This window comes from Crotalus tigris, unplaced genomic scaffold (assembly GCF_016545835.1).
Source record: "Crotalus tigris isolate CLP2741 ecotype Arizona unplaced genomic scaffold, ASM1654583v1 scf7180000019189.1338056, whole genome shotgun sequence".
Classification (NCBI taxonomy): Eukaryota; Metazoa; Chordata; class Lepidosauria; order Squamata; family Viperidae; genus Crotalus; species Crotalus tigris.
In genome coordinates this window covers 418,928-446,367 of record NW_024097425.1, presented here as the reverse complement: position 1 = coordinate 446,367, position 27,440 = coordinate 418,928, and the positions used below count along the sequence as shown (strand labels likewise).

Below are 27,440 nucleotides of genomic sequence, written 5' to 3'. Positions count from 1 at the left end.
TTCCCTCAGTAACTTTGAGATTCAGCAAGATAAATGAGATAGTTTGCGATTTCCAATCTTCACTGAAGTATTCTAGATTATTTTAAAGCCACCAAACGCTAGAAACCATCACACTGAATGGCAGTTGGTCTTGATTTTGCCAGTCTTAAATCTACAATCCATTGGTTTCACTGGGTAATGGCCACATTGGCTGTTGGGGGGAGGGGGGCAAACATCTGAGGAAGGGCAACTTTCTTCCCATCCTAATCTTACAAATCTCTTTCCATACTCCCAATTAATTGTTTTCCTTTTCAATTAAAAAGCCATAAATGCTTTAGCCCAGCTGTTTGGACCTGGTGCCTTCCATAAATATCGGGACTACAGATCCATGAATAGGCCCAAGCAACATTTTGGCTGGGATTTCTGGAAGTCAGAATTCCAGAAAGTCAGTCCAATTTAACTCAAGTGAGCATTTTGGAGCTGCCTTCTAAACCAGTGGTCCCCAACCTTTGCGGCCTGACTGGGGGTGGGGATGGGGGTGGGAGAGGGCTCCGCCACTCATGCACCCTGGTTCCAAACAGGCCATGGCCCAGAGGTTGGGGAACCCTGTCCTAAACAATCTGCATGGGTGTTATATAAATGTGATAGACAAGCGATACTATTCCTGTCCCAAATTTCCTCTGAAAACATTCAGCAGAGTTTGCTGAAATGATAGAAGTAAACCCCGGAGCATAGCGCACAGTATGAAAAACCAGACTTACATATGCTACAGTTGTTTTACTTGATTACTCCTAATCATCAACAAAAAAAAATCAGAGATTAGAAACATTTTCATCTCTATTAGTCAGTTCAGGAAAGGGGTCCTAAAACAGAAAAAAAAAGACTTGCTTTAGACAAAAACAAATGGGGGGGGGGGCGAAGAGAATAAGAGCAAAATCAAGAGAGGCATATGGTGTCAAACAGTTACCCCAAAAGCAATAAAGCAAATGAACTTCTGAAGGAAACATGACAGTAAAGCAAATGATATTGGTCGGGAAGCATAGGCAGATAGGATGAGAAAAGAGCAGGGTTACAGAGACCGTTTACTAATACATTGTCCATCTATATTAATCCTCTGATTTGGTGTTTCAAAGAGTGTTGTGGACGTGCAGAATCACAGCACATTTACAGTAATTCCAAACTCTTCCCAACACCAAGCTTCCAGTCCTCTGTGGGCATCTCTTCGGTAAGCATGCCACGGAGAGTGAAGGGCAAGATGGATTCTTCCAGCTGGTCATCTGGAACCTGAATCTGAGGTAGGATTTGGGGAAAGTACAGCAGCTGGATAAAGCAACAATTCACAACCTCAGCAACTGGGAAGACAAACCTCCATTTTCATCATAGCCTTACAGACTTCACTGGCCATCAGGGCTCAAAAGAGTGGCTTTGCTTAAGGACCATCCCATCTATACCCCAGGCCTACAATTCTCCCTGATGAAGAGTTTCACTTTCCATGGCCTCAGTCAGCAAACGTTATGACTCACCTATCCTCTCAAGCAAGCTCTCTCAAACCCCAAGCTTCTTCAGGTTTCTCCAACGCTTTTTTCCATCTCTCCTCCGCAAGTCTAGGAACATCGTGTTCCAGTGATAAATCCCAGAGCTTAACGTTGCAGAGCCAGGAGGCTCCTCCCTCCCTCCCATTGAGTTTTTGTGCTTTTTCATCACATTCCTAACCTGCTCTTCTCGAGATTAAGTTCATGTTCTGCTTCTTTTCCCCCTTACACTCGCACCAATCCAAAAATCTCGTTGAGTATCCTTGTCCCTTTCCTTTTTACAGCACAAGTTGCTTTTGTCAACCTCTCCTCAATAGGCTCTTCATAAATGTCACTCATAATTCTGAAACAAAAAAAGTTACGCAGCCGACCCAGGATCAACGCCTGAAACGGCTTCTAATTTTCTTGGTAAAACAAAAGGCTGGCCCCTCTGACTTCCTCCGTCATCCGTAGACTGTCCACAAATGTGTTCCCCATTCCCATATCTGGATTCTTCTGGAACCTATCTATTATCTATCCTCCATACATTACTCCTTTTGGCCTTCCCAACCCAACTGCACCCATTTTCCTCTTCATTCTCTTGGTACAGCAGACCCCACTTCCCTGCATCAAGAACCACTGTGACCAATTTATCAAGACCTCCCAAGGTTAAAGCACCAAAACCGAGTGTACCTGGTGGACTGGGACTCATTAAACCAACACTCCCAATAGCCACAGGAGAGTCAAGTGTTTCCATTCTCTAGTTAATGCTGGAAAAGAAATCCAGATATTTCTCAGTGCAGGTAACATCTCTCCAAACTAATTAAGCAGAAACTAAACAGCTAGGGTTTCAAGAACCAAGAAAAAATAGGGAGGATTTTTCTCCATGTAGCCCCCCCCCTCCCCCAGTGTATCAAGGATGCAATAGTTTGATATTAAGATATCTAGATACTCAGGTACTACAGTACCATCTAATTATGATATTCACTAATATTGGCCAGCACAAGGCCTTGGATGTTTAAGTTCTTTAAGGTAAGTCAATAAAGCTTTTGCTCCACATTCAAGAGGCTTAAAAATGCTCAGTTTTTCAGGCCCCCGTGCAGATTTCCACAGCATTTACTAAAGTCTCAGTCAGGCATATTAAGGTCTGGAGGTCAGTCTTCAGCATTTGTTAAAGCTTCATTATCCAGAGTTTCAAAATAATAAAAAAAAGGATTGTGAGGGGAGAGAATTGGTCTATCCAAGGCAAGGCTACCAATCTACAACATAAAGATGAACAGTAAATAAAGCTTTTCCCCCAACCCTGGGGCACGTTCATATGTACAGTGTCAACTAAATGTGAAATAAAGTCATCCACGTGGACTCTAAATTAGGATCCTCATCACCAATGGACGTGGTTATTATTGTCTTCTTGACAAATCTTCTTTCATGTGCTGGTAACAGCCCTACCTCTCCACCCAGACTTTTCTGTGAGCTTCCCATTGTCCTAGACATCTCCTCCTCTCTCACACCATGTTCGTAGCATCGGATCCTGTTGAAAGAGCTGAACAAGTACCAGAGTCTCCACAACCTCAGAACATCGCCATGCCCTTCTCTTGCAGGGATTCTCGACTGTTCAGTACTGGAGAACCCCTGCCTTCACATTTCATTTCAATTAAATGATCCTTAGGGGACTCCTTAAGGTGGCACCTTTGGTGCTTGAGCAGGTTGGCTCGGCGGGTGAACCCCTTCCCACAGCTGGAACACCGGAAGGGCTTGGTCCCAAAGTGGGTCCGCTGATGGATGATGACTTCCAAGGTGGTGCTGAAGCTGCGCCCACACTCACTGCACTTGTAGGGCCTCTTGCCCAGGTGGCTGCGCTGATGCTTGAAGAGTTGGGAAGTCTGGCTAAAGTGCTCAGGGCAATTGGGGCATTTGTAGGGCTTCTCCCCCGTGTGGATACGCTGATGCCTTTCCAAGTGGGAGCTCCAGGCAAAGCTTTTGGAGCAATACTGGCACTTGTGGTTCTTCTCCATGGCATGACCGCGCTGATGAGCTAGGAAAGCAGAACTGTCCCCAAAGCATTTGTCGCAGTCCGCACATTTATAGGGCCGGGCATGAGAGTGAGTCTTGTTGTGATGAAGGAGGTGGACCTTCTGGGCAAATTTCTCCCCACAGATAGGGCAGGGGAACGGGCGCTCCCCAGTGTGCACCCGACGGTGGCGCTCAAGATGGGAGGCCCACACAAACCCTTTCCCGCATTCTTCGCAGAGATGGGTGCGCTCACGGTGGTGTCCCCGCTGGTGCCTCATCAGCGTCTGACGACTGCGGTAGACCTTGCCACAGTCCTCACAGCCCAGATGGGTCTTCTTGTGTTCCTCCAGCTCAGAGATCTGAGCAAAGCTTCTCCAGCAGGCAGGGCAGTTGTAAGGGCGCTCGCCCATGTGGTTACGCCGGTGCTTGGCCAAATGGGCACTCTGGCTGTACGACTCCCCACATTCAGGGCACTTGAAAGGCCTCTCCCCGGTATGGACCCGCCGGTGCCTCTCCAGATGGGAAGCCCAGATGAAGCATTTCCCACAGTCCAAGCACTTATGGGGCTTCTCTGCGGTGTGGCCCTTCTGATGGTTCTCCAGGGCTGAGCTCTGGGCAAAGCGTTTCCCGCACTCGGGACACTTGAAGGGCTTTTCGATCAGCTGGGCGCAGCTGTGCTGCAAGAGGTGGAAGTTCTGGCTGTAGGCTTCCCCACAGTTGAGGCATTTGAAGGGCTTCTCTCCCGTGTGCATCCTCCGATGGCGCTCTAGGTGGGAGCTCCATATAAAGCACTTCCCACAGTCGGTACACTGGAAGGGCTTCTCCCGAGCGGCGTTGACTTCGCTCCGCTGGCGGCCTCTGCCGGCAGAATGAAGGGTCCTCGTGCAATCTGAGCAGCGTCTCTCGAGGCTTTTTTTCAAGGCGTGTCCACGCTGGGTTGCTTTGTCCTTCTTCACCACTGGAATGATCTTTGGCTGCTTCGGAGTTTCCCGTCTCGCCAAGGGCTTGACCTTTCTGGGCGCACTTTGAGAGGTACCTGGCCGCAGTTCCTCCACGCCTTCAGGTTCTTCTTCGTCCTCCTCTTCCTCCTCATCGTCATGGTTACTGTTGTTTAGCAATTGATTAGCTGCTAAGACAAAGGCAGGCAATTAAACTCCTGGCCAACATCACACTCAGCCCATGTTATTCCAACTCCTTTAATTTGGCGTTTCATCACTGAAATAACCAACTTCCTGGCAAATGTCATAAGGGTCACTTCATTTTTTAAAGTTGTTTACACTATCTTATTTGCTCTGTTTCCTTATAGGCAACTTCACTACTTCTGAAAGGAATGCATACATCTAAAAATGAGCAACTCGCAATATTTAAAATAAGCCTATAGAAGACTTTTACTTCCCCACCCACCCAGCAATCATTTGTAAATTACAAAAGCAAAATAATTTTATTTTCATTTTTGCTTATCATGTACTGATTTACTAGTGCTTTAGGAGCAGCAACAAAAAAGGAAAAGGGGCTATATAAATATTTTAAATAGACTAAATAAATTTGGCAAATGTATTTGCAGTCTTCCCCAACCTGATGGTCTTCAGATGTGTTAAACCACAATTTCTATCATATACTTTAGCAATTCTCCCAAACTGGCAAAAGTATTACTGCTGTTATAGCCTAGTGCACTAGAGGGCACTAAAGTGGAGGCGGTTACCATAAGAATAGACCACCATTCCAATGTTATGCTGGGCCAACTAGCTTAATCCCTAATTACAATAGCCACCAATTAGAGATTACAATTACAATTATATTCTGCCTCTCACCCTTATACTCTCACCCACCCTTTTATCCTTTTTTGCAGCATCTGGTGTGTTTTTCCTGGACCCTCTGAGTAAAAGTAAAATTTCCACCTTCTCCAATCCATTCCCATCAAGCAGGAGATACACCAAACAGAGTAAGAGAATCAAGGTCCACGTTCTTGGGATACTCTAAAGGCTAAAGGAATTAAAAAGGCTTGAAACCAGGTGACCAACATGGGGTTTGCAAGGAAAAAAAGAATGGGGAGAAATAAACTGAGAAGGAAATAGAGTTGGGCAAACTCCAAGAATGAATGCATAAACATAAGGGGTGGGCAAATATGTCCCTGTTACAACCTGTAGATTTTATGTTGGCTGGCAAAGGAATTCTGGGAAATACTATTAGTAATAATAAAGTTGGGAGGGACCTTGGAGGTCATCTAGTCCAACCCCCTGCTCAGGCAGGAAACCCTATACCATTTCAGATAAATGGCTGTCCAGTCTCTTCTTAAAAACTTCCAGTGTTGGAGCATTCACCCTTCTGGAGGCAGGTTGTTCTACTGGTTACTTGTTCTAACTGTCAGGAAGTTTCTTCTTAGTTCTAGGTTGCTTGAAGTCCACAGTTTTAAAGAGGTCATAGTTGTCCACCCCTGCTTAATGTGGAGGGCAAAAGAGGGGAAGGTGATTCACCATAAAAGGTGATTTACCATAAAAGCAGAAAAAGAAAAGAGGCTCCTGGAGAAAGAAAGGTAAAAGATACAAGGAAGGAAGATGGAAGTGCAGGGCACAGGGAAAATAACTTCAGTCTGTCCTAATGAGGGCATCCATCTTGGGACAGAAGTGTAGCTAAGAACACAGAACTGGAGTAGCAAGCAGCTAATAGGATGCAGAAAGTTAAAGTCCAGACAGAAAACCAAGAAGTAGCCTTTCCAAGAAAAAGGAACACCTCAGCTCTCCCACCTGTCCTACTTCTCATCTTCTTTCTTTCTCTGACCAGGGATACTAACCAGGATCAGTAAGCAGCCGGAAGAGAGCTTCCTGGGCAGCTATTCTTGCTCGCCTGCTCTCTGCCATCAGATGAGGCTTTAGTCTCCTCTCTCCTGCAGGAAGGCAGCCAGGGAAAGACTGAAGGGCCTTTAGGCCTGGGAATGGCTATTTGTCTAGTAGGTGGAGCCCACCTGGTTTTTTTTTTTTTAAAAAAAGCACCTCACACAGAGGAAATGGGAGGAGTCAAAACTCAAAGAGGGAGGGAGGATACAGGGGTGGAATGGAAGAGCTTTTGAGTAGCCTGTCCCATCTGGACAAGTTTTCCAAAACATCTATGGCTTTTTTCAAAGGACATCTGAGAGGATTCCAAGAATTTAAACTCTGTTTTTTGATGGGGGGGGGAATCAAGATCTTTGCACTGCACATCTAAAGCAGAATACTATCCTGGCTCCGGAATTCTGGGAGTTAAGATCCACAGGTCTTAAAATAAGCCATAGTTGCCCAATCCTGGTCTAAAGGAAAACAAGCCTGACTTTTCAGAAATGAGGTTTCCTCAGGTGCTCTCTGAACTTGCTTGTTTTCTTGCAGAGGTTTCATTATCCTAACTGGGTAACATCATCAGTGCTAGTTTTCAGAAATGAGCCCAGCATTCAACTACAATGAGAAACTTGCTTTCATACTATGAGACAAGGTTGAAAAGTGACACAACAACAAAAAAATGAAGCAGGCATATAAGCAGAGAGGACAAAAAGCCAGGAATCTTGTCTAAAAGATCCCTTCAGGGAGGTGGATAAGAAGGAAACCAGTCCTTAAGGAAACAAAGGGGGGGAAATCCACCTGAATCAGACAAATGATCTTGGGCTGTTAATACATGAGTGAGTGAGGGGCCATAAGGCTAACCTGTGACTGCCTGTCACAAATGCCATCATAAGAAAAACTCATTGACTCCAGGTCCAACCAGCTCCAGCCAAGAAGTTCCCATAAAGGGTTAAATGACATATTTTTTTTCTCTAGCTTTCAACCCCAAGGAATAGCTCTACTTTTCTGTATAAAGGTAAGTAAAGAATGCTTAGGTTAGTGGATAAGTACTCAAAATAAATTCACTGAGTGATAAAACTTTTTTCAGTGACTTCCATATCTAATTAGGACAAAAATCACTATTAAAGTCTGCATGAAAGCCAGCACACTACAAAAGTTAAAATCCACTCCACTTTCAGCCAGTGCTTAAGTGGAAAGTCTGTCTAATTCACAGCTAGCCAATCAGATTTCTGCCTAGTGTGTGGTCAGAACCCAGCTTGTGGTTCAATGTTAATTGAGTAAATCATGGTTTCTTTTCACCATGAATGAATCTGCCACATAGATCTTACTATGTAGGCTCTTTTTTAAAAAAAAAAAAAAATAGAACAAGTTCACAGCAACAGTTTTAGGTAGTGTTTTTTTTTTTTTTTTTTTTTTGTTACTTGATCTGAAAGCAAGTTCCTAAACCTGTAAGCCAGCTTTCATCCTCATTTCATAGGCTATCTGGAGGATACCATGTTGAGAAAAGACTAGCCTCTCAGCCATGTAGGATACTTTGGCCTAGCTTTTGATTCCCTCGTATCAATGTTGGAAGGGACCTTGGAGGTCATCTAGTCCAACTCCATGCTCAGGCAGGAAACCCTATACCATTTCAGACAAATGGCTGTCCAGTCTCTTCTTTAAAACTTCCAGTGTTGGAGCATTCACCGCTTCTGGAGGCAGATTGTTCCACTGATTAATTGTTCTAACTGTCAGGAAATTCTCCTTAGTTCTAGGTTGCTTCTCTCTTTGGTTAGTTTCTATCCATTGCTTCTTTAGCCTTCAGGTGCTTTGGAGAATAGCTTGACTCCCTCTTCTTTGTGGCAACCCCTGAGATATTGGAACACTGCTATCATATCACCCCTAGTCCTTCTCTTCATTAAACTAGACATACCCAATTCCACCAACCGTTCCTCATATGTTTTAGCCTCCAGTCCCTAATCATCTTTGTTACTCTTCTCTGTACTCTCAACATCTTTTTTACATCGTGGTGACCAAAACTGGATACAGCATTCCAAGTGTGACCTTACCATTGTAAAGTGGTATTAACACTTCATGTGATCTTGATTCTATTCCTCTGTTAATGCAGCCTAGCACTGTGTTGGCTTTTTTGGCAGCTGCAACACACTGCTGGCTCATATTTAAGCGATTATCCACTAAGACTCAAGGATCCCTCGTACAGTTACTACTATTGAGCAAGGCACCACCTATACTGTACCTGTGCATTTGGTTTTTCTTGCCTAAATGTAGAACCTTTTTTCACCATTGAATTTCGTCTTGTTAGATCAGTGGTTCTCAACCTGTGGGTCGGGACCCCATTTGGGGTCAAACGACCATTTCACGGGGGTCGCCAAACAACGCAGTCCGCCATTTTCTTTTCCCCTTTTCCTTAGCTGGGCTACTCCCTTTTATTCTATTGGCTTTTGAAAGCCAATAGAATAGACTCTCTTGAATAGAGTCTAATTCTATTGGCTTTCAAAAGCCAATAGGAATTGTCCAGGCTGTCTCTGCCCTGCTGAGCCCACCAAAAGTCCCATTCTGAAAACGGTGCTGCACCAGTTGAGTAGTCCTCGACTTACGACCGGTTGAGTAGTCCTTGACTTACGACCGGTTGGGGTTGCGGCATTAAAAAGGTTGAGAACCACTGTGTTAGATAGTGCCCAATGTTCAAGACTATCCAGATCCTCCTATATCTTAAGCCTATCTTCGGGAGTGTTGGCTATTCCTGCCAGCTGGGTGTCATCTGCAAATTTGATGAGTTCCCCATCTATCCCCTCATCCAAATCATTGATTAAGATGTTGAAGAGTACTGGGCCCAGAACCGAGCCCTGGGCACCCCGCTACACACTTCCCTCCATGTAGATGCAGCTCCATTGATGACCACATGCTGAGTACGGCCAGTTAGCCAGCTATGAATCCATCTGCTGGTGATGCTGTCTAACCTGCATTTTTCTATCTTATCAAGTAGTAGGTTGTGGCCTACTTTATAAAATGCCTTATTGAAGTCCAAATAAATTATATCCACAGCATTCCTCTGGTCCACTAATTTCATCACCTGGTCAAAGAATGCAGTAAGATTTGTCTGGCATAATCTTTTTTGACAAACCCATGTTGGCTTTTAGTAATGATTTTGTTTGTCTCTAGGTGTTCGCTGATTCGTTGTTTGATTATCTTTTCCAGAATCTTCTGAGGTATTGAGGTCAGGCTGATAGGTCTGTAATTTCCTGGATCCATTTTCCCCCCTTTTTTGAAGATGGGAACTACATCAGCTTTTTTCCAGTCCTCTGGTAGTTCCCCAGTGCTCCAGGATCTTTATTACGATTACTTGGGTGAGTTGTTCAAATCTGTATGATCTATCGCATCCAATTTGCATTCATGTAGATCTTGCAAGAAATTTTTGTGCAGTCTGAAATTTCAATCAAAGGTTCTAGTATTTGCAGATGTGAATTTTGCACAAAACAGGATTAGAAGTTTCCAGGGCTATGAGTGAGATTGTGTGATTGCAATCCAGAAAGATGTCTTGATCTCTCTAAAATGAGATGTTAGATGGAATTGAATGAAGGGAACCAAGATCCATTTGGCTTTTGGAACAATTCAACTCTGGAAATAACCAGGCAGGGAATGGGCTGCACTCCAAACAATTAAGCTCCTCAACCTCCTTCCTTCCTACTAAAAAAACTGACGATTGCAGCTATAGAAGCTAAAATCTTGCATTTGGAATGAAGGAACACAACCACATATGGCCAACTACACATAGCTATTCAAGAAGACCACTTTTAGACTTCAGCAAGGCATTCAACAAAGTAGACCACAATCTACTTCTTGGAAAGCTAAAAAAAAGTGGGATAGACAGCATCACTGTCAGATGGATTTTTAACTGGCTGACAAACCGTACTCAACAAGTAGCCCTTAATGGTACTACGTCTACATAGAGGGAAGTAAGCAGTGGGGTACCACAAGGTTCTGTCCTAGGCCCACGACTCTTCAACATCTCCACAAATGACTTAGATGAAGGAACAGAAGGGGAACGTATCAAATTTGCAGATGATACTAAACTGGCAGAATAGCCAAAACCCTAGATGACAGGCTCAAGATCCAGATGGATCTTGACAAATTTGAACACTGGGCCCTATCTAACAAAATGAAACTGGGTAAAACCAAGCTTAATAGCAGTGAGAGGGATCTTGGAGTCTTAGTGGACAATCAATTGAATATCAGCCAACAGTGTGCTGCGGCAACCAAAAAAGCCGATGCAATCCTAAGTTGCATTAAGAGAGGGATTCAATCAAGATCATGTGAGATACTAATACCACTCCATAAAGCCATAGTAAGACAACACCTAGAATACTGCAACCAATTTTGGTCTCCACACTATTAAAAAGATGTTGAGACTCTAGAAAAAGTGCAGAGAAGAGTAACAAAGATGATTAGATGACTGGAGACTAAAGCATATGAAGAACGGCTACAGGAACTGAGCATGGCTAGTCTAGTGAAGAGAAGGGCCAGGGGAGACATGATAGCAGTGTTCCAATATTTGAGGGGCTGTCACAGAGAGGAGGGGATCAACCTATTTTCCAAAGCACCTGAAGGCAGGACAAGGAATAATGGATGGAAACTGATCAAGGAGAGATTCAGCCTAGAGCATGGGTGTCAAATTGCTGGCCCGCAGGCCGGACACGTCACAAGGAAACTGCACCCACCCCATTGCCAGCAATGAGGAAACAGCTCCGATACATCACGCGACGTCACAAGTTTGATATGTCTGGCCTAGAGATAAGGAGAAATTTTCTGACAGTGAGAACAATCAACCAGTGGAACAGTTTGCCTTCAGATGTGGGAGTTGTGGGAGTTTCATCACTGGAAGCTTTCAAGAAGAGACTGGACTGCCACCGGTCAGAAATGGTGTAGGCAGGGTCTCCTATTTGGGTGCGGGGTTGGACTAAATGACCTACAAGGTCCCTTCCAACTCTGTTATTTTGCTTCTGATTTATTTACTAACTGCAAATTATGCAGACGAGGCAGGATTATGAGGCAGGACCAGAACCTGCTAGTAAGATTCAAGGAACTTACTGAACTGTGCAGCTTCATTAGAAAAGTTAAAGTAGCATGTTCTGAATCAATGAAGTGGTCTACTTTTTCCCTAATTCACAATCAACTTTTCTATTCTGTTCTTGCCACCTTCTCATTGAAATGAGCAAAGAGCAGTCAATATGGAGTTCCATACAGTATATAGACACACACTACTGTCACCAACGCCACAGCCTCCATACAACTTGTTTGCTATTGCCGAATTCATTTGGCACAAGGAGGCATCAGATATGTCTTCCAACAGGGCATCTAAGAATGCTGGCATTCATAGACATCTGATACAAATCACAGGGACAAAACAGACCTTGTGACCTCAAGATGCACATTCTAACCTTTCCTACTTGCATCCTGACATAACGACAGAAGTCCATGGCATGTATCACAGCAAACATTTCATCATTCCTTAGCCGGCACGATCACATCTGAAGACCAACACAGTGAGGAAGATGATCTAAGTGGGGGAATGAAAGGACTACTGGATGTAAAGAGCTAACAAGCTCCAATCTGAATCAGGAAAGGTACAAATTATTTATTCTTCCTACACACTATCCCCAAGCAAACCAAATAAATAATGCAGAGGCAATGTACACATTTTGGACTTGGGTTTCTGGCTGAACAAGTCTGAGAACTGCTTGGAGTAAAGCCTGTTCAGCATGTCTCTCCTAAGATGCAATGATGTACACAATGCTTTATGCATCCAAAAAACGTGCCCAAATATTGGCCAAAGCCCTCAAACAAGACTGGAAAAAAAATCTGTCAAAAAATCACTCCAAAATGTAGCTCTCCCATCACTCAAAGCATTCCTATTTAGAACACTGAGACACTGAATTGAATAAAATCAGTGTGTTCTTAAGAAAGACCCATTGTGGTAGAGAGAAGTTCCCCAAGGATGGGCTCCAGCACAAGTCCAAGAGCTCGGAAGACTAAACCTCTGGTCCCAGTGACTGACACAGACTAGATCCTGCAACATTACCCTGGGACACATATATTTGCCTTCATATCTAAGAAAGCTTAAGAAGAACTTCAATAATGTATTACTATGATAGCTATGGGATCAACTACTACTTTTCCAACTGCAAAAGAGGTAGAGATGATCTCTTACATTAGTAATCTCCAACTTTTCCAGCTCGGCAGACTGATGGAGATGGGAGAGGGGATGGTTTCATGTGCGCACACGTACCACTTTCGCAAGTGTAGCTTCATGTGCGCACACCCCATCCACCACTTCCACATTCTGGTCCCAAATGGGCTGTGGCCCAGATGTTGGGGACCCATCTTACATCACACTCTCAATATAAGAAGTCACACTCCCTTCTGCACACTCCTGAAGCAAAGGAAGCAACGTTCAGCCTGAAGCATTCTGATACACAGAAGGGGCTTGGAGCCAGGAATAATTTGTATGTTAAAAGCTATGTCATCCTTCAACACAAGTATTAGGGCCTCTACCAAATCCCAAACAATTTCTACTCATCCCTTTTATTCTTGTAACATCCTTATGAGACTAAACTGAGAAAGATGCAATATTGCCCAGTTCACTTTATATTGAGTAGAGATCTGGAGATGGTGGGGGAGAGGTGAGAGAGATTGTTTATTTAAATATTTCTTTAGGGAGACCCATACCCCTTTTTTCATTTTAAGTACAGTGAAAAGACTCAGCCCTTTCCTCACATGTCTCATCAGTTAAATGCTACTGGTGGCAGATGGCGAGACTGTCTTTATTAGACCTATGAAATCAAAAAAATGAACAAACAATGACTCCAAAATAGAAGAAAAAGGTGTATTCTTACCAAGAGACATTAGGGTCTCATAGCTTTCTTGCATAACATCTCGATACAGAGCCTTCTGACGCTGGTCTAGATACACCCATGGCTCCATGATACAAATAGTCTTCTCAGAGGCTTACCAGCACCTGTCAAAAACAAATTAAATGCAGTGAATTTCACTGAAGTAGACTTCCCTTACTTCCAGCCCTCCAGTTGTACTTTGCAGCCCAGCTGTATTTTTTCGCATCTTTGATCCAGTCTCTCATTCTTGTAGCAATCATTGCATCTGATCAGATCAGCGTTAACAAAATACTGTATTCCACAAGCATAAAGCATATTTTATCTGACGGTGCAAAAGCTTCCAGCTTGTTTGATTGAAAAACAACAACAACAAAGGGGAACAACAATGTACTGCAGTAGCCACTTAAAACAGTGACAGCTGCCCTTGCCACAGAGGGATTTCAGGCAGGACAGAAGGAGCAATTGCCTCTCCACGCCAATAAAACTCACTACCATAAATATACAGAGCGCTTCCTCTTACACCAAAAGGAGAATTTCCCACACAAGGCCCCAGGGCAAAAGCCCATCTGAAGTGCTTTTCATGCATCAGACTCTTGTAGGCATCTGGGGACCAGGCCGCTACTTTTGGTTTCCATGGCTTCCAGTTTCAATACAGAAAAGGTTTCACAGGCCTTTAAGCACTTTTGCATCGTAGGCTTACATTGATTCCATAATGGTGTTTCCTCTCTCAGAAAGAGACTCTGGATGTTATCCTTCCAAGGACACGTGTGTGTTTGTGTGTATGTTTGTGTAAAAAAAAAAAAGACTTCCAAGAATATCCAGCATTTTTGCAAAAGCAGGATCTGCCAGACTTTTCCAAAAGGGGGGAAGTGTCCTCAATCCTCTCAATTTCCCCAAGCAGTTTAGTGTAGTGGTTAAGGCATTAAGCTACAAACCAAGAGACCATGAGTTCTAGTCCTATCTTAGATACGTCAGCTGGGTGACCTTGGGCCAGTCCCTCCCAGACCTAGAAGGAAGGGGGGGGGGGGCAAACTATTTCTGAAAAAATAATGCCAATCTGCAGATTTTTTTTTAACATTCATCATAGCTTTCCTTTTCCAGCTTGGCTTATTTCATCTCTTGCCCTCAGAGACAGCTTAAAAAAAATATTTTTTTTTTAAAAAAAACCTGCCTAACTGTCCAGTAGCAGCAGAATCTTTATCTCCCTCCAGGAAGAAAAGGTGCTCCACTAACAATATATGTGAACCTGATGGCTATTTTGAACTACCCTTCCGTCCTTGCAGATTCCTGCAGCCCCCTGCAGCAAAGAGGCTGGCTTTGTGAGTCTTTTTAGCAAATAGCCTGTCTAGCTGCAGTCAGCAGGTTCCTAAGAAAATGCCGTGCTCTGAACTTAAATTCTCTCATATCAAAGTTCATTCCCAGCACCGCAGCAAGTCCTGATCCAGTGCTAAATAATGGGTAACTCAGCTTGCCCAGTTTGATGTGCCCTGAATCAGGTGGGAAAGAGACAAAATCTACACAGGCATTCTGACTTTGAAATTTTATGTCTGGGCTTTTATAATCCTCTTGGTACTGAACAGATCTGCCTTTATATCATAAGCTACAGTGAGAAAACACGTACTTTTGCAAAGAAGCTAAAAATACATTTAAAAAGAAAGAAATTCATTCAGCCCTGGAAGGAAATTTTAAGCCATTCTGTATGATCTTACACAGATCTCTTCAGAGATTAATCCTATTGAATCCAGCTGTACTTAACCTCCAGATAAAATGCACGCAGAAATACAACCTCCTTGCAAGATTTCTTTTATTATTTAAACACGAAAGTTTTTTTTCAATGACCACATCTTACTGTGCAAGTGTAACTGTTACCATTTCATCAACAAATCAAATGTACACAACAGTATCAATAATCATTTTCAGGTCAGTTTATTGATTTGATGAGCCACCAGGAGATTTAGGTGGCAAGATGCAATATCTTGATACAGGAGTTGGACACCCCCAGAAGTGGCAGGAAGATAACAAGAGAGAAAATAAATGCAATTATCTTTCCTCTTCTGATTGCTATTACTGTAGTTCAAAAACTGGCCAATGCTGTTTTTTTTTTTTAAATAAATCACACTAAATAACGGATAAAATAACCTAAGCTCCTGAATACACATTTAAATATGCCACCTGCTCCTTAATCAATACGCGACTAGAATACCGACGCCCCGAAAATTAATTAGGGGTGTATGGCACTGCAACATATGACCCCATCCGGGAGCAGCAAATTGGACCCCAAATCTGATCGGCCTACGCCTAAAAGCTCTTGAATCCGGTACTTTAAATTGGAGGGGGAGACGGCAGTGCAATGCAGTAAGGACAGAAAAAGATATCTCCCGTCTAAGTGCAGCTCCCCGCCTCAAGGGCTCATGTCATATACACCCCCTCCCTCACTCCCATCCCACCGTCCCCTGCAGCCCGAGAACGTCCCACCACCGAGACTCAATTGGGGCTCTCTCCAACCCACCCCCCCAACGGCATTGATTTTATTTTGATCGATGACTTCCCTCCCATTCCACAAAAAAAAAAAAAAAAACACGCGAGGCGAGGGGCATCGGGGCCAATCCTGCAAAAAAAATCCTCCAGGCCCGGATGCCGACGGCCCCACCCCCTCCTCCAGGATTTGCCTTTAATCACCTGCAATCAGCCTGCGGTGCGGCTCCAGCAAGTTTGCAGGTGGGGCGAGGGGGGGGAGTCCCTCTATTGCGGGGGGGGAGGATCGGCGTCGGACACAGCAGCAACCACTTAAGATTAATCCGGATGTGCAGCGGTGACTGAGTCGGGAAACTCCGCCTCTGTAGTGAGGTTGCCGAGCGGCGGCCACGGCCGAGAAAGGAGCAGCTTCCCCTTCTAGACAGGAAGAGGAGCCCTCTGGCGGGCACAGCCCACATCGGGGACCCCCGAAAGACGAGTCCCGGTCGGGGGTCTGGAAGGGGCGGGAGCCCGGACTCGGATTAATTGGGTGGGGTTAGGTATACGGCCAGATACCTTGAACCCTCAACTTCATCAAATACTGGATGAGCGCAACTCGCTGCATCCTCCTCTGATCCTCCTTGTTCGGCGTGTAACGCTTTCCAGCCTAAAATGTGGCTGCTTTGGGATCCGGCGGGCTCAGCCAGTTCAGCCTTTGTGAATCTGCATCCTTTCTTGGCAGTAAATGAAACTGATGTCAGCAGAATTGCTGTTTAGGCATACTAAAAGGACGGTCACAGTTATTACAACAAAGGACGTTCGGTGTCCCTATTGTGCTAGACTGCGCTGCTGGACTGGGACTGCGGAGCAACCTCCGTGTCCACAGATGAACTGCACAACAGTGTGTGTTCTTTGAAGGCAAAGGCCAGCCAAGTATACATAAAAGATCAGCAAGCGCAACTATATGTAAATTTTATCCCACATATGCTGTTTCCAAAAGACATAAAAACTCGGGGGCGCACAGTGGTGTCAGCCTCATACCCCATGTGCGCCATGCCTACCCAAAGGATAAGGTATACAGAGGTGTTCCTTTGGATATATTTGATTGCAAGAACCAGAGTCTCCACAGGGAGGACGTAAAACCCCAAGATGGTGACCACAATGATGCATTCAAGGCCGTCCTTTTTAAAATGTGTTGTTATCTTAATATTTTTTGACAGAGACACCTTTTGATAGGAGGATCCTTATACAGGTAGACTTCAACTTACGACTAGTCGCTTAGCGACTGTTTCAAGTTATGACCACCTGGAAAAGGGGATTTACAACCAGGATTTGAAGTTCTGACAGTCAGCCCCCCTCTGTAATCACACGCCCAAGCTTTGGGTGCATGGCTGCATTTATGACCGTGTTTAATAATAGTTTTTCATTTTCAGTTTTGGCAAAAGCACACTCATGGCAAGCCTTTGGTTTGTTTGATGAGTGCTACAGCTGCTTTACGAATGCCCGGTTTGCTTCGTGATTGCCACAAAAAAGGATCCATTAAGATCATTTGTTGACACTACCTATAAAGCAGAATTCCTGATTGTGTAGAGTGGTAGTTCTTAAACTGGGGTATTTACCTGCAGGAAAAACAGGATGATGATGATTTATCCTGAGGGTAATGGAGCAATATAATTACTGGTTTATGAGTTGAGAATCCAGTTGCAACTGCCACTGCCAAGGTGCTGGTGTATAACAACTGCATCTGGACATTTTTGTGGTGATAACAACATTACTTAAAGACTGGAGAAATATAATCTGGACAACAGTTTAAGAAACACTGAAAGTAGAGATTTAGAGGGCTGTGGATGTTGTCTGTTTTAAGTGTGTTGCAAGACACTATTACCTATTTTACCAGAAAATGTTTTGGCAATTGCAAACTATTAAAAAACATACATCGTTAATTACCTGGACAAGAAATGTTAAATTTACACAAGCTCAAAATTTGAAAGAAAATTTTTATAAAATGTTTTATAGATGGCATTTAGATCCTAAAAAGTTATCTTGTATGTATTCCAATATACAGCCCAAATGTTGGAGATGTGGCAATAATGATGCGACATACTTTCATATTTGGTGGAATTGCAAAAAAGTAAAGGCTTTTTGGATTATGATTTGGTGGAACATTCAAAAGATTTTTAGAAGAAAGATAAAGTTCACTCCTCAACTATTTTTACGTGGTATTTTCGTTGACTTAAATGAAAAAGAAACTACTTTGATGTTGAATTTATTAACTGCAGCAAGGTTATTAGTAGGTTTATACTGGAAGAAAGATTCTTTGCCTACTCTAGAAGAATGGATATTTAAAGTATCTAGTTTTGCAGAAATGGAAAAAATTTCTGCTTATTTAAAGGATCATACACAAGAAAGATATATTATTGTATGGAGAAGATGGATAGATTATATTCAGAAAAAGTATGGAATTAAAAAGTTTCATTTATTTTATGAATGAATATTAAATATTATAGAGAATTGCTTTATAGGTTATGGAGTTAAAGGTTAATTATGATATTTTTTTCTTTTTTTCTTTTCTTTTTTTATTATTATAAATTTTGTTATTATTAACCCTGTATTCTGCTCTGGGAAGTGAAGGGAGGGGGGTTGGGGGTGGGAGGGAGGGTAAGGGGGGGTAAAGGTAGTATAGACAATGATTGCTTATGAATTTATTTTACTTTAAAATTTTATTGTATTTTTATAATGTTTGTATGTTAAAAAATAAAAATTTTCAATAATAAAAAAAAATTACCTGCTTGAATGCTTCTGCAAATTCCGCAATAGAAGGGAGAGAAATTCAGATCTAAAAAATATAAGTTGTCAATTTACAGCCTTCTTTTACTGCTTAATGACAAACCCAGTGCTTTTTTTCTAAAAAAAAAAAAAAGTGCCGGAACTCACACGTCATACAACACGCCTTACCTACCCTGCAAGGTTCCATCCAAAAAAGGTGCCGGAACTCCATTCTGGGCATTCTATGAGAAAAAAAGCCCTGGACAAACCCCCTTTTTCATTTATCTGGAATTAGCCAGTGTAATAAAAGTTATTTAGGTTAGGTATATTAAACCCAAATTCAAGTGCTCACTTCACCATGGAAATCAATGGAACTCTCTCAGTCAACCTGCCTCACACAGTTGTTGTGGGGACAAAATGGAAGAATCCCCCTCCTACTTGTAACACTATATATATCAAATTCACACAAATCTTGCAATAATAGTGTCTTTATTACTTTTAATGAATGCAGGGTTTAAAAAATTAAAACCCAATTTTAGTTCTGTCAGTCTTCATGGTTCTTTTTATGTAGTCTTCACCTTCTCTTAGCTCTTTTTATCAAGCTGGGTGAGTGCATTCTATCATTTTTCAGTCTGCAGCATGCCTCTGGCTGACTCTTTAGGAGACCTAATTATCTTTAATGAAGTAGTAGGAAAACATTAAGTACCATGGAACATATGCGGAGAATTATCATTATGCTTTCCTTTCTGAAAAAAGAATCCTCTTCTAACTCTTCAGATTAGAAAGGCAAATTTTGGCGTCCAGTAAAAATATTTCTACTCAATCTGAAGGATTTTATTGCAAAAAAGTGACTTTTATTTTCCTGAAAATCACAGTATTCCATCAAAAACCTGACTGAGTAAAAGGAAAAGTGGAGACAATTTAGTCCAGCATGCTTTTTTAAACAGAAATTGCACACTTTGAGATGGAAGTCATCTTAAAACAGGATCATATTCAAGTCAATTTCCAGATGAAAATGTTTCAGAATAAAGACAGGTGGGAGGAAAGTTCCATTAATGAACTAACCAATTAGCTAACTAAATAAATAAATGTGGGATATAAATAAATAATTCACAAATGGCAGTGTCAGCTCACAAATGGCACTGTCAGCATGATGCCTTAACTCATGCTGGAATTCAGTGCCCAGTATCCACATGAAATTTAGCAAAAGATAGAAGGGGGGGAAACCAGCATTATTCCCTCACTTTTCATTTTTGTTTGGCACCTGCTCTAATTTTCACAAATCCCCAACTTTTTTTTATAATCAACTGAATTTTAGTACAAAATCTATAAAGTGTGCAAACCTGTATTGGAAAAATGTGATACTTTTTATACTGGCTAGCAACATAGGAACATTTCTTCATGCATACTCTACAGCAGGGGTCTTCAAACTTGGCCCTTTTATGACTTGTAGACTTCAACTCCCAGAATTCCTCAACCAGCATGCCTGGCTGAGGAATTCTGGGAGTTGAAGTCCACAAGTCATAAAAGGGCCAAGTTTGAAGACCCCTGCTCTACAGGCTTGCTTGAATGTGCAAGAGTTAATAGCTTCCTGCACCCTGTTTGTAATTATTAGCAGTTCAAACACAGTGGAAGTACTGCTGCACCTTGCTATTCACCCCAGACCCCACTGTGATTTTTCACAATTTGTAGCAAGGCGCATGTCTGTAGAGATTCTCAATCATCCAGGTCATGGTTGTTTCAAAGGTGTCTTTTCAAGAGACAACTGGACTTTCTTGTTTTTCTTTGAAGATGTTTCATTTCTCATCCAAGAAGCTTCTTCAGCTCTGACTGGATGGTGGGGAATGGATGGATTTATATTCCTTGCAGACAGCTGAAGGTCTGTCCACCAGCAAGGTGGGAAAGAAAAAGAACTAAAACACAACAGAGAAGCCCTCAGAACATGTGGCTATCCCAACTGGGCTTTCATCAAATCTCTCAAAAGACCCAGCAGGAGCTCCTCCATAACAGAGAACAATAAATGAAGCAATGTTGTTTTTCCATACATTGCAGGAATGTCTGAAAAGCTCAGGAGGTTCTTCAGCCAAAAGAACATACATCAGTGTTTCTCAACCTTGACAATTTTAAGGCATGTGGATTTCAACTCCCAGAATTCCACAGCCAGCATTGCTGGCTGTGGAATTCTGGGAGTTGAAGTCCACATGCCTTAAAATTGTCAAGGTTGAGAAACACTGACATACATGCACACTTTAAATCCAAGAATGCACTAAGGCAGAAGCCTGTCCACCCCAAGGATAAAACACCCAGACACAAACTAAGCAATGTGGTATATGCAGTACAATATAGTGATACATGTGCCAATTTGTAGATTGGGAAACCAAACAACCACTTCATGAACACATGGCACAACATAGGAGAACAAACCCATCAGGACCAGATTCAGCAGTCCATCTGCATCTACAAGAAAAAAGCCACTCTTTCGAAGACAGCAAAGTCCATATTTTGGACAGAGAGGACTGCTTGTTTGAAAGAGGGGTCAAAGAGGCCATCTATGTCAAAATTGAATAGGCCTCTTTCAACAGAGGGGGAGGGATACAACATCATCTCTCTCCAGTCTACAACATAGTCCTTTCAACAGCTCCAAGAAGGCTCCACACCCATTTGCACCACTCAGGTGACCTTAAGGACACAGATAAACCTCCAGGCCTCAAAAACTCTCTAAAAGAATGCAGATGACCATAAATCCTTTCATTCCCCACCATCCAGCCAGAGCTGAAGAAGCTTCTTGGATGAGAAGCAAAACATCTTCAAAGAAAAAACAAGAAAGTCCAATTGTCTCTTGATGTAGCAAGATACACTTTTCTGCCAGTAAATGATGGAACTGGAGTAGTAATAGCCAAGAGAGTGATAAAAGACTTGAAACACTGGTGAAAAGGTGAAAGAGATGTCAGAATAGAAATGGAGCTCCATGTAACTGACTGCAGTCAGGAAAAGAACATTTGCAAAGACCCTAAAACCAGAGACCTGAATTGATGGTATTTCTGCCTCTCTAGCACAATCAGTAGTTAAAAAATAATATTAATAATGTATTCCCCACCACTACAACCCCAGTTGATAAAACTGAACTGCTGCTTTCATCTGATACGCTGTCTTCAATAAAACCATATTGTGGTTTAATGTGATTGGTCCAGTTTGTATAATATTCAGAAACAATGTCAGGATTCCCACAGCACACCAAACCAGGAACAGCTCAGCTCATTTTAATCTGAATGCTAATTGAATGTTAATTCCTGTGCAATATTGAATAATAATTAAGGCCCAAATGTGCAGACTTGTAAAACTTCAATCACAACTAAGGGTAACTATATATGTTTGATGGAGTCCCTTCAGGAAGATGAAAGAAATCTGTTGGAGGAAAAACATTAGAATGGGAATAAATAGCAAGGGAAAAAAATCAATTCCCCAGATTTCCCTATATAATATTAGTTTTTTTTACAGATTACTTTATTTTTTACTTGAATAGTTTTCTTTCTTCAGCATATGGTGGCTTCCATGCTGACTCCAAGAGATAGAAAATATAAAACAGTAGAATAATAATGATGAAGTGGTCCATGAAATTTAAAAGGACTGTAAAAGTATCTTTAGTTTAAAAACATGGTGGTAGCAATGAACAGTGAGAAGAAAAATCACCTGCTTGGGATATTCTTGGAAAAGCTTCTTGATTCTAAGATTTCTATCAGTGTCTTAAGGCAGGGGTCTTCAAACTTGGCCCTTTTATGACTTGTTGTTGTTAATTGCGAAGTCATGTCCGACCCATCGCGACCCCATGGACAACGTTCCTCCAGGTCTTCCTGTCCTCTACCATCTTCTGGAGTCCATTTAAGTTCACACCTACTGCTTCAGTGACTCCATCCAGCCATCTCATTCTCTGTCGTCCCCTTCTTCTATTGCCCTCAATCTTTCCCAGCATTAGGCCCTTCTCCAGTGAGTCCTTCCTTCTCATTAGGTGGCCAAAGTATTTGAGTTTCAACTTCAGGATCTGGCCTTCTAAAGAGCAGTCGGGGTTGATCTCTTCTAGGACTGACCGGTTTGAACGCCTTGCAGTCCAAGGGACTCGCAGGAGTCTTCTCCAGCACCATAGTTCAAAGGCCTCAATTCTTTGGCGCTCAGCCTTTCTTATGGTCCAACTTTCACAGCCATACATTGCAACTGGGAAAACCATGGCCTGGACTATACGCACTTTTGTTGGCAGGGTGATGTCTCTGCTTTTTAGTATGCTGTCTAGATTTGCCATAGCTTTCCTCCCCAGGAGCAAGCGTCTTTTAATTTCTTGGCTGCAGTCCCCATCTGAGGTGATCTTGGAGCCCAGAAAAATAAAATCTGTCACTACCTCCATTTCTTCCCCATCTATTTGCCAGGAATTGAGAGGGCCGGATGCCATGATTTTGGTTTTCTTAATGTTGAGTTTCAAGCCAACTTTTGCACTCTCCTTCTTCACCCGCATCAAGAGGCTCTTTAGTTCCTCTTCACTTTCTGCCATTACAGTGGTATCATCTGCATATCTTAGGTTGCTGATATTTCTCCCGGCAATCTTAATTCCAACTTTTGATTCATCTAGCCCTGCCTTTCTCATGATGTGCTCTGCATATAAGTTAAATAGGCAGGGCGACAGTATACAGCCTTGCCGGACTCCTTTTCCAATTTTGAACCAATCAGTGGTTCCGTGTCCAGTTCTCACTGTTGCTTCTTGACCCGCATATAGGTTTCTCAAGAGACAAATGAGATGGTCTGGTACTCCCATCTCTTTAAGAACTTGCCACAATTTGTTGTGATCCACACAATCAAAGGCTTTTGCATAGTCAATGAAGCAGAAGTAGATGTTTTTCTGGAACTCCCTAGCTTTCTCCATGATCCAGCGTATGTTGGCAATTTGATCTCTAGTTCCTCTGCCTCTTCGAAATCCTGCCTGTACTTCTGGTAGTTCTCGATCCACATACTGCTGGAGTCTAGCTTGTAGGATTTTAAGCATAACTTTACTAGCATGTGAAATGAGTGCAATGGTGCGATAGTTTGAACATTCTTTGGCATTGCCTTTCTTTGGAATTGGAATGTAAACTGACCTTTTCCAATCCTGTGGCCACTGCTGAGTTTTCCAAATTTGCTGGCAAATTGAGTGTAGCACTTTTACTGCATCGTCTTTTAAGATTTTGAATAGTTCAGCTGGAATACTGTCACCTCCACTAGCTTTGTTGTTGCTCAGATTTTCTAAGGCCCATTTCACTTCACATTCTAGGATGTCTGGTTCGAGGTCAGTGACCATCTCATTGTGGTTATCTGGGATGTTAAGCTCATTCTTGTATAGTTCTTCTGTGTAGTTTTGCCATCTCTTCTTAATCTCTTCTGCCTCTGTTAGGTCCCTGCCATTTTGGTCCTTTATCATGCCCATCTTTGCATGAAACGTTCCCTTCATATCTCCAATTTTCTTGAAGAGATCTCTGGTCCTCCCTATTCTGTTGTTTTCTTCTATTTCTTTGCACTGTTCATTTAAGAAGGCATTCTTATCTCTTCTAGCTACTCTCTGGAATTCTGCATTCAATTGGGTGTATCTTTCTCTTTCTCCTTTGCCTTTTGCTTCCCTTCTTTCCTCAGCTATTTGCAAAGCTTCCTCAGACAGCCATTTTGCTTTCTTGCATTTCTTTTTCTTTGGGATGGTTTTAGTTGCTACCTCTTGTACAATGTTGCGAACTTCCATCCATAGTTCTTCAGGCACTCTGTCTATCAGATCTAATTTCTTAAATCTATTTGTCACCTCTACTGTATATTCATCAGGAATATGATTTAGTTCATACCTGAGTGGCCTAGTGCTTTTCCCTACTTTTTTCAATTTAAGCCTAAATTTTGCAACGAGAAGCTCATGATCTGAGCCACAGTCAGCTCCTGGTCTTGTTTTTACTGACTGTATAGAACTTCTCCATCTTTGGATGCAGAGCACATAGTCAATCTGATTTCTATGTTGACCGTCTGGTGATGTCCATGTGTAGAGCCGTCTCTTGGGTTGTTGGAAAAGAGTGTTTGTTATGACCATTGTATTCTCTTGACAAAATTCTATCAGCCTGTGCCCTGCTTCATTTTGTACTCCAAGGCCAAACTTGCCTGTTATTCCAGTTATCTTTTGGCTTCCTACCTTAGCATTCCAATCCCCCATGATGATAAGGACATCATTTTTTGGTGTTAATTCTATAAGGTACTGTAGGGCTTCATAGAACCGGTCAATTTCATCCTCTTCAGCACCAGTGGTTGGGGCATAGATTTGGACTATTGTGATATTGAATGGTTTGCCTTGGATTCGAATTGAGATCATTCTGTCATTTTGGGGATTGTATCCCAGTATTGCTTTTCCTATTCTTTTATTGACTATGAAGGCTACTCCATTTCTTCTGAGGGATTCTTGCCCACAGTAGTATACCTGATGGTCATCTGAGTTAAATTCACCCATTCCTGTCCATTTTAGTTCGCTGATTCCTAAGATGTCGATGTTCAGTCTTGTCATCTCTTTTTTGACTACGTCTAGCTTGCCTTGATTCATGGATCTTACATTCCAGGTTCCTATGGAGAAAAAATCTTTACAGCATTGGACTTTCCTTTCACCACCAGATATATCCACAGCTGAGCGTCCTTTCGGCTTTGGCCCAGTCGCTTCATTCTTTCTGGCGCTACTAGTACTAGCCCTCTGCTCTTCCCCAGTAGCATATTGGACACCTTCCAACCTGAGGGTCTCATCTTCCAGCGTCATATTTTTTTGCCTTTTAGTACTGTCCATGGGGTTTTATGACTGGTGGACTTCAACTCCCAGAATTCCTCAGCCAGCGTCATAAAAGAGCCAAGTTTGAGGACCCCATCTTAAGGTTTTCACGGGAATGGCTGTGCCTTAGTAAGATATTCGTATATCCATCCAAAGCATCACACTGATCCTTTGAATTGGGGATGAATGTGGGATCTTCTACTTGCAAATCATGTAATGTGTTATCAGTGTTTCTTAATTTTTTGCTCTCAAGACACTTTCCCATTTTTAAAACATTATGGAGAACCCCCAAAACGTTTCTTGAATGCCTTATATTTATCAATATTTTCAGTATTGAAAATTTATTATGAAAAAATCACATTAAACCCATTAGATATTTTTATAAATATTTTTCATAAAAAATCTATAACAAAAATATTAAGTAGGGTACAGTTTTTTTAAAAAAATGCAAATATCTTCAATATTTGGCAAATAACTTTGATTTCACCTACCTGAGCATGGGGGACCTCCAGGGTCCTTGTACCACACTTTTAGAAACAATGATATACACTTCATGAGATGGCCCATGAAGAACGGGATGAACATTGAATGTATTGCTTATTAGAAAAGAAAATGACATGAATGAGCTGCATCTCTATTGTAATAATTTTGCATTTTGTTTCTTTCATGGTAACAGATTATCAAGAATCTGCCACCAGATTTTGCCCTAAAGCCTGCTGAAAGAGAAAGGTTATATATAGCCAAATTATGTCAAGTAGGTGGTAGTCTTGAAATACAATCTCTACTGAGATTAAGATAAATTAATCACTTGTGATGTACAATAGAAATAAGCCTCTTATTTCTACATATATTTAAACATTTAGTAAGACCTACACACATACGTAATGTGCCTCTGGGAAGAAGCAATGTTTTTAAAGCACAGGAAAGAAATAATATCCAATTTGTAAACAGTTTCTTGCAAAACTTTGGGACGGTCAAGAGCAGTACAAGCAATTATAGTTTCAGTCTCGCCCCAATTTATTCTCTCCAAACATGTTGGGAAGACAGTTCTTATCCTCTACGCCAGTCCCGTATTGTGTGCCTTTATTAGAAATCATTGTAATAGCAACAGCATTTAAACTTATATACTGCTTCATAGTGCTTTACAGCCTTCTCTAAGTGGTTTTACAGAGTCAGCATTTTGCCCCGAACAATCTGCTCATTTTACCGACCTCGGAAGGATGGAAGGCTGAGTCAACCTTGAGCCGGTGAGAATCGGCTGCCAGCAGAAGTAGCCTGCAATACTGCATTCTAACCACTGCGCAAACACGGTTCTAATCCCGCACATCTGGAGGGCCTGTGCTGGAAAGGGCGGCAATTTAACATCAGAACCAAATCCTTAAGGGCAGCGCCCTCTTCTCTTGCGACAGGGCAAATTATTGTAATTTTATGTCTGGAGAACTTTTCACCTGTAGAACGGAGATTACAACTCTCCCTGCGGATGCCTCGAAAAATTGCCGAGAGCGAAATCAACGGAGCTCGGATTCCTAGAAAAGCCCGGAAATTGAGAAGGAAATAGGCTGTCTTCCTGTCCTTTTCTTTTTTCTTTCCCCGGCTCTCGATTTCCCTAAAAGACTCTGCTGCCTTACAAAGGGGGAGTGGAGGGTGGCGAGGGGACTTGATTTCATAGGCTTGTCTGTTCACATCCGGCTGAGCTGGAGGCAGGCAAAGACTTCTGCAGCTCTCCACAGCTTTGCTCTGCTTCGGAGCCAGGATTGGGCTCAGGTCGTTCATGCAAGTTCCAGTCCTGGCTGCAGTTCAGAAAGGGACATAGAAAGAAAAGAATATACCATTTGTCTAAAATGGCATAGGGTTTCCTGCCTGAGCAAGGATTTGGACTAGGAGACTCCAAGGTCCCTTTCAATTCTTTTATTCTGTTAAGAAACTACACTCCCTCCCTACAAACCATCTCAAGGTGCTTTATACTGTAAAGACGCTCCTCACCGATGCATAGCAATCTTGCAGTAGACTACTATACAAATGTATACAGTAGCTCTGTCTGGTCAATTCAAATAAGCAGCAGAGCACTTCACTGTCTTCTGTCTGAACAGAAGCCAGCAGAAAACAAGCTCCAGATTTACTGTATGCAGAAAAATAAGAGTCATGACTGACATAAAAAATTAATAAATATAAAGTACAGGAAACTACAGACCTATCAGCCTGACCTCAATACCTG

The 27,440-nt window shown here is 42.3% G+C and overlaps 1 protein-coding gene across 6 annotated transcripts; it reads right to left on the bottom strand.

The window, feature by feature from the left end:
* Positions 1-741: 741 nt before the first annotated feature.
* LOC120315942 (zinc finger protein CKR1-like) lies at positions 742-26,691 on the bottom strand. Of its 6 annotated transcripts, none has more exons than XM_039361005.1 (3): positions 26,674-26,691; positions 13,207-13,328; positions 742-4,629 (listed from the first exon to the last, which is right to left on the bottom strand). In XM_039361005.1, the coding sequence occupies exons 2-3, from the start codon at positions 13,292-13,294 to the stop codon at positions 3,062-3,064; spliced, it is 1,656 nt and encodes a 551-aa protein (XP_039216939.1). In that variant the 5' UTR covers positions 13,295-13,328; positions 26,674-26,691; the 3' UTR covers positions 742-3,061. The 6 variants fall into 6 exon arrangements, with proteins under 6 accessions (XP_039216939.1, XP_039216937.1, XP_039216936.1 ...); XM_039361003.1 differs by lacking the exon at positions 26,674-26,691 and adding an exon at positions 18,443-18,457 and having other exon boundaries at positions 742-4,632; XM_039361002.1 differs by lacking the exon at positions 26,674-26,691 and adding an exon at positions 15,883-16,321 and having other exon boundaries at positions 742-4,632.
* Between the last annotated feature and the right edge of the window lie 749 nt (positions 26,692-27,440).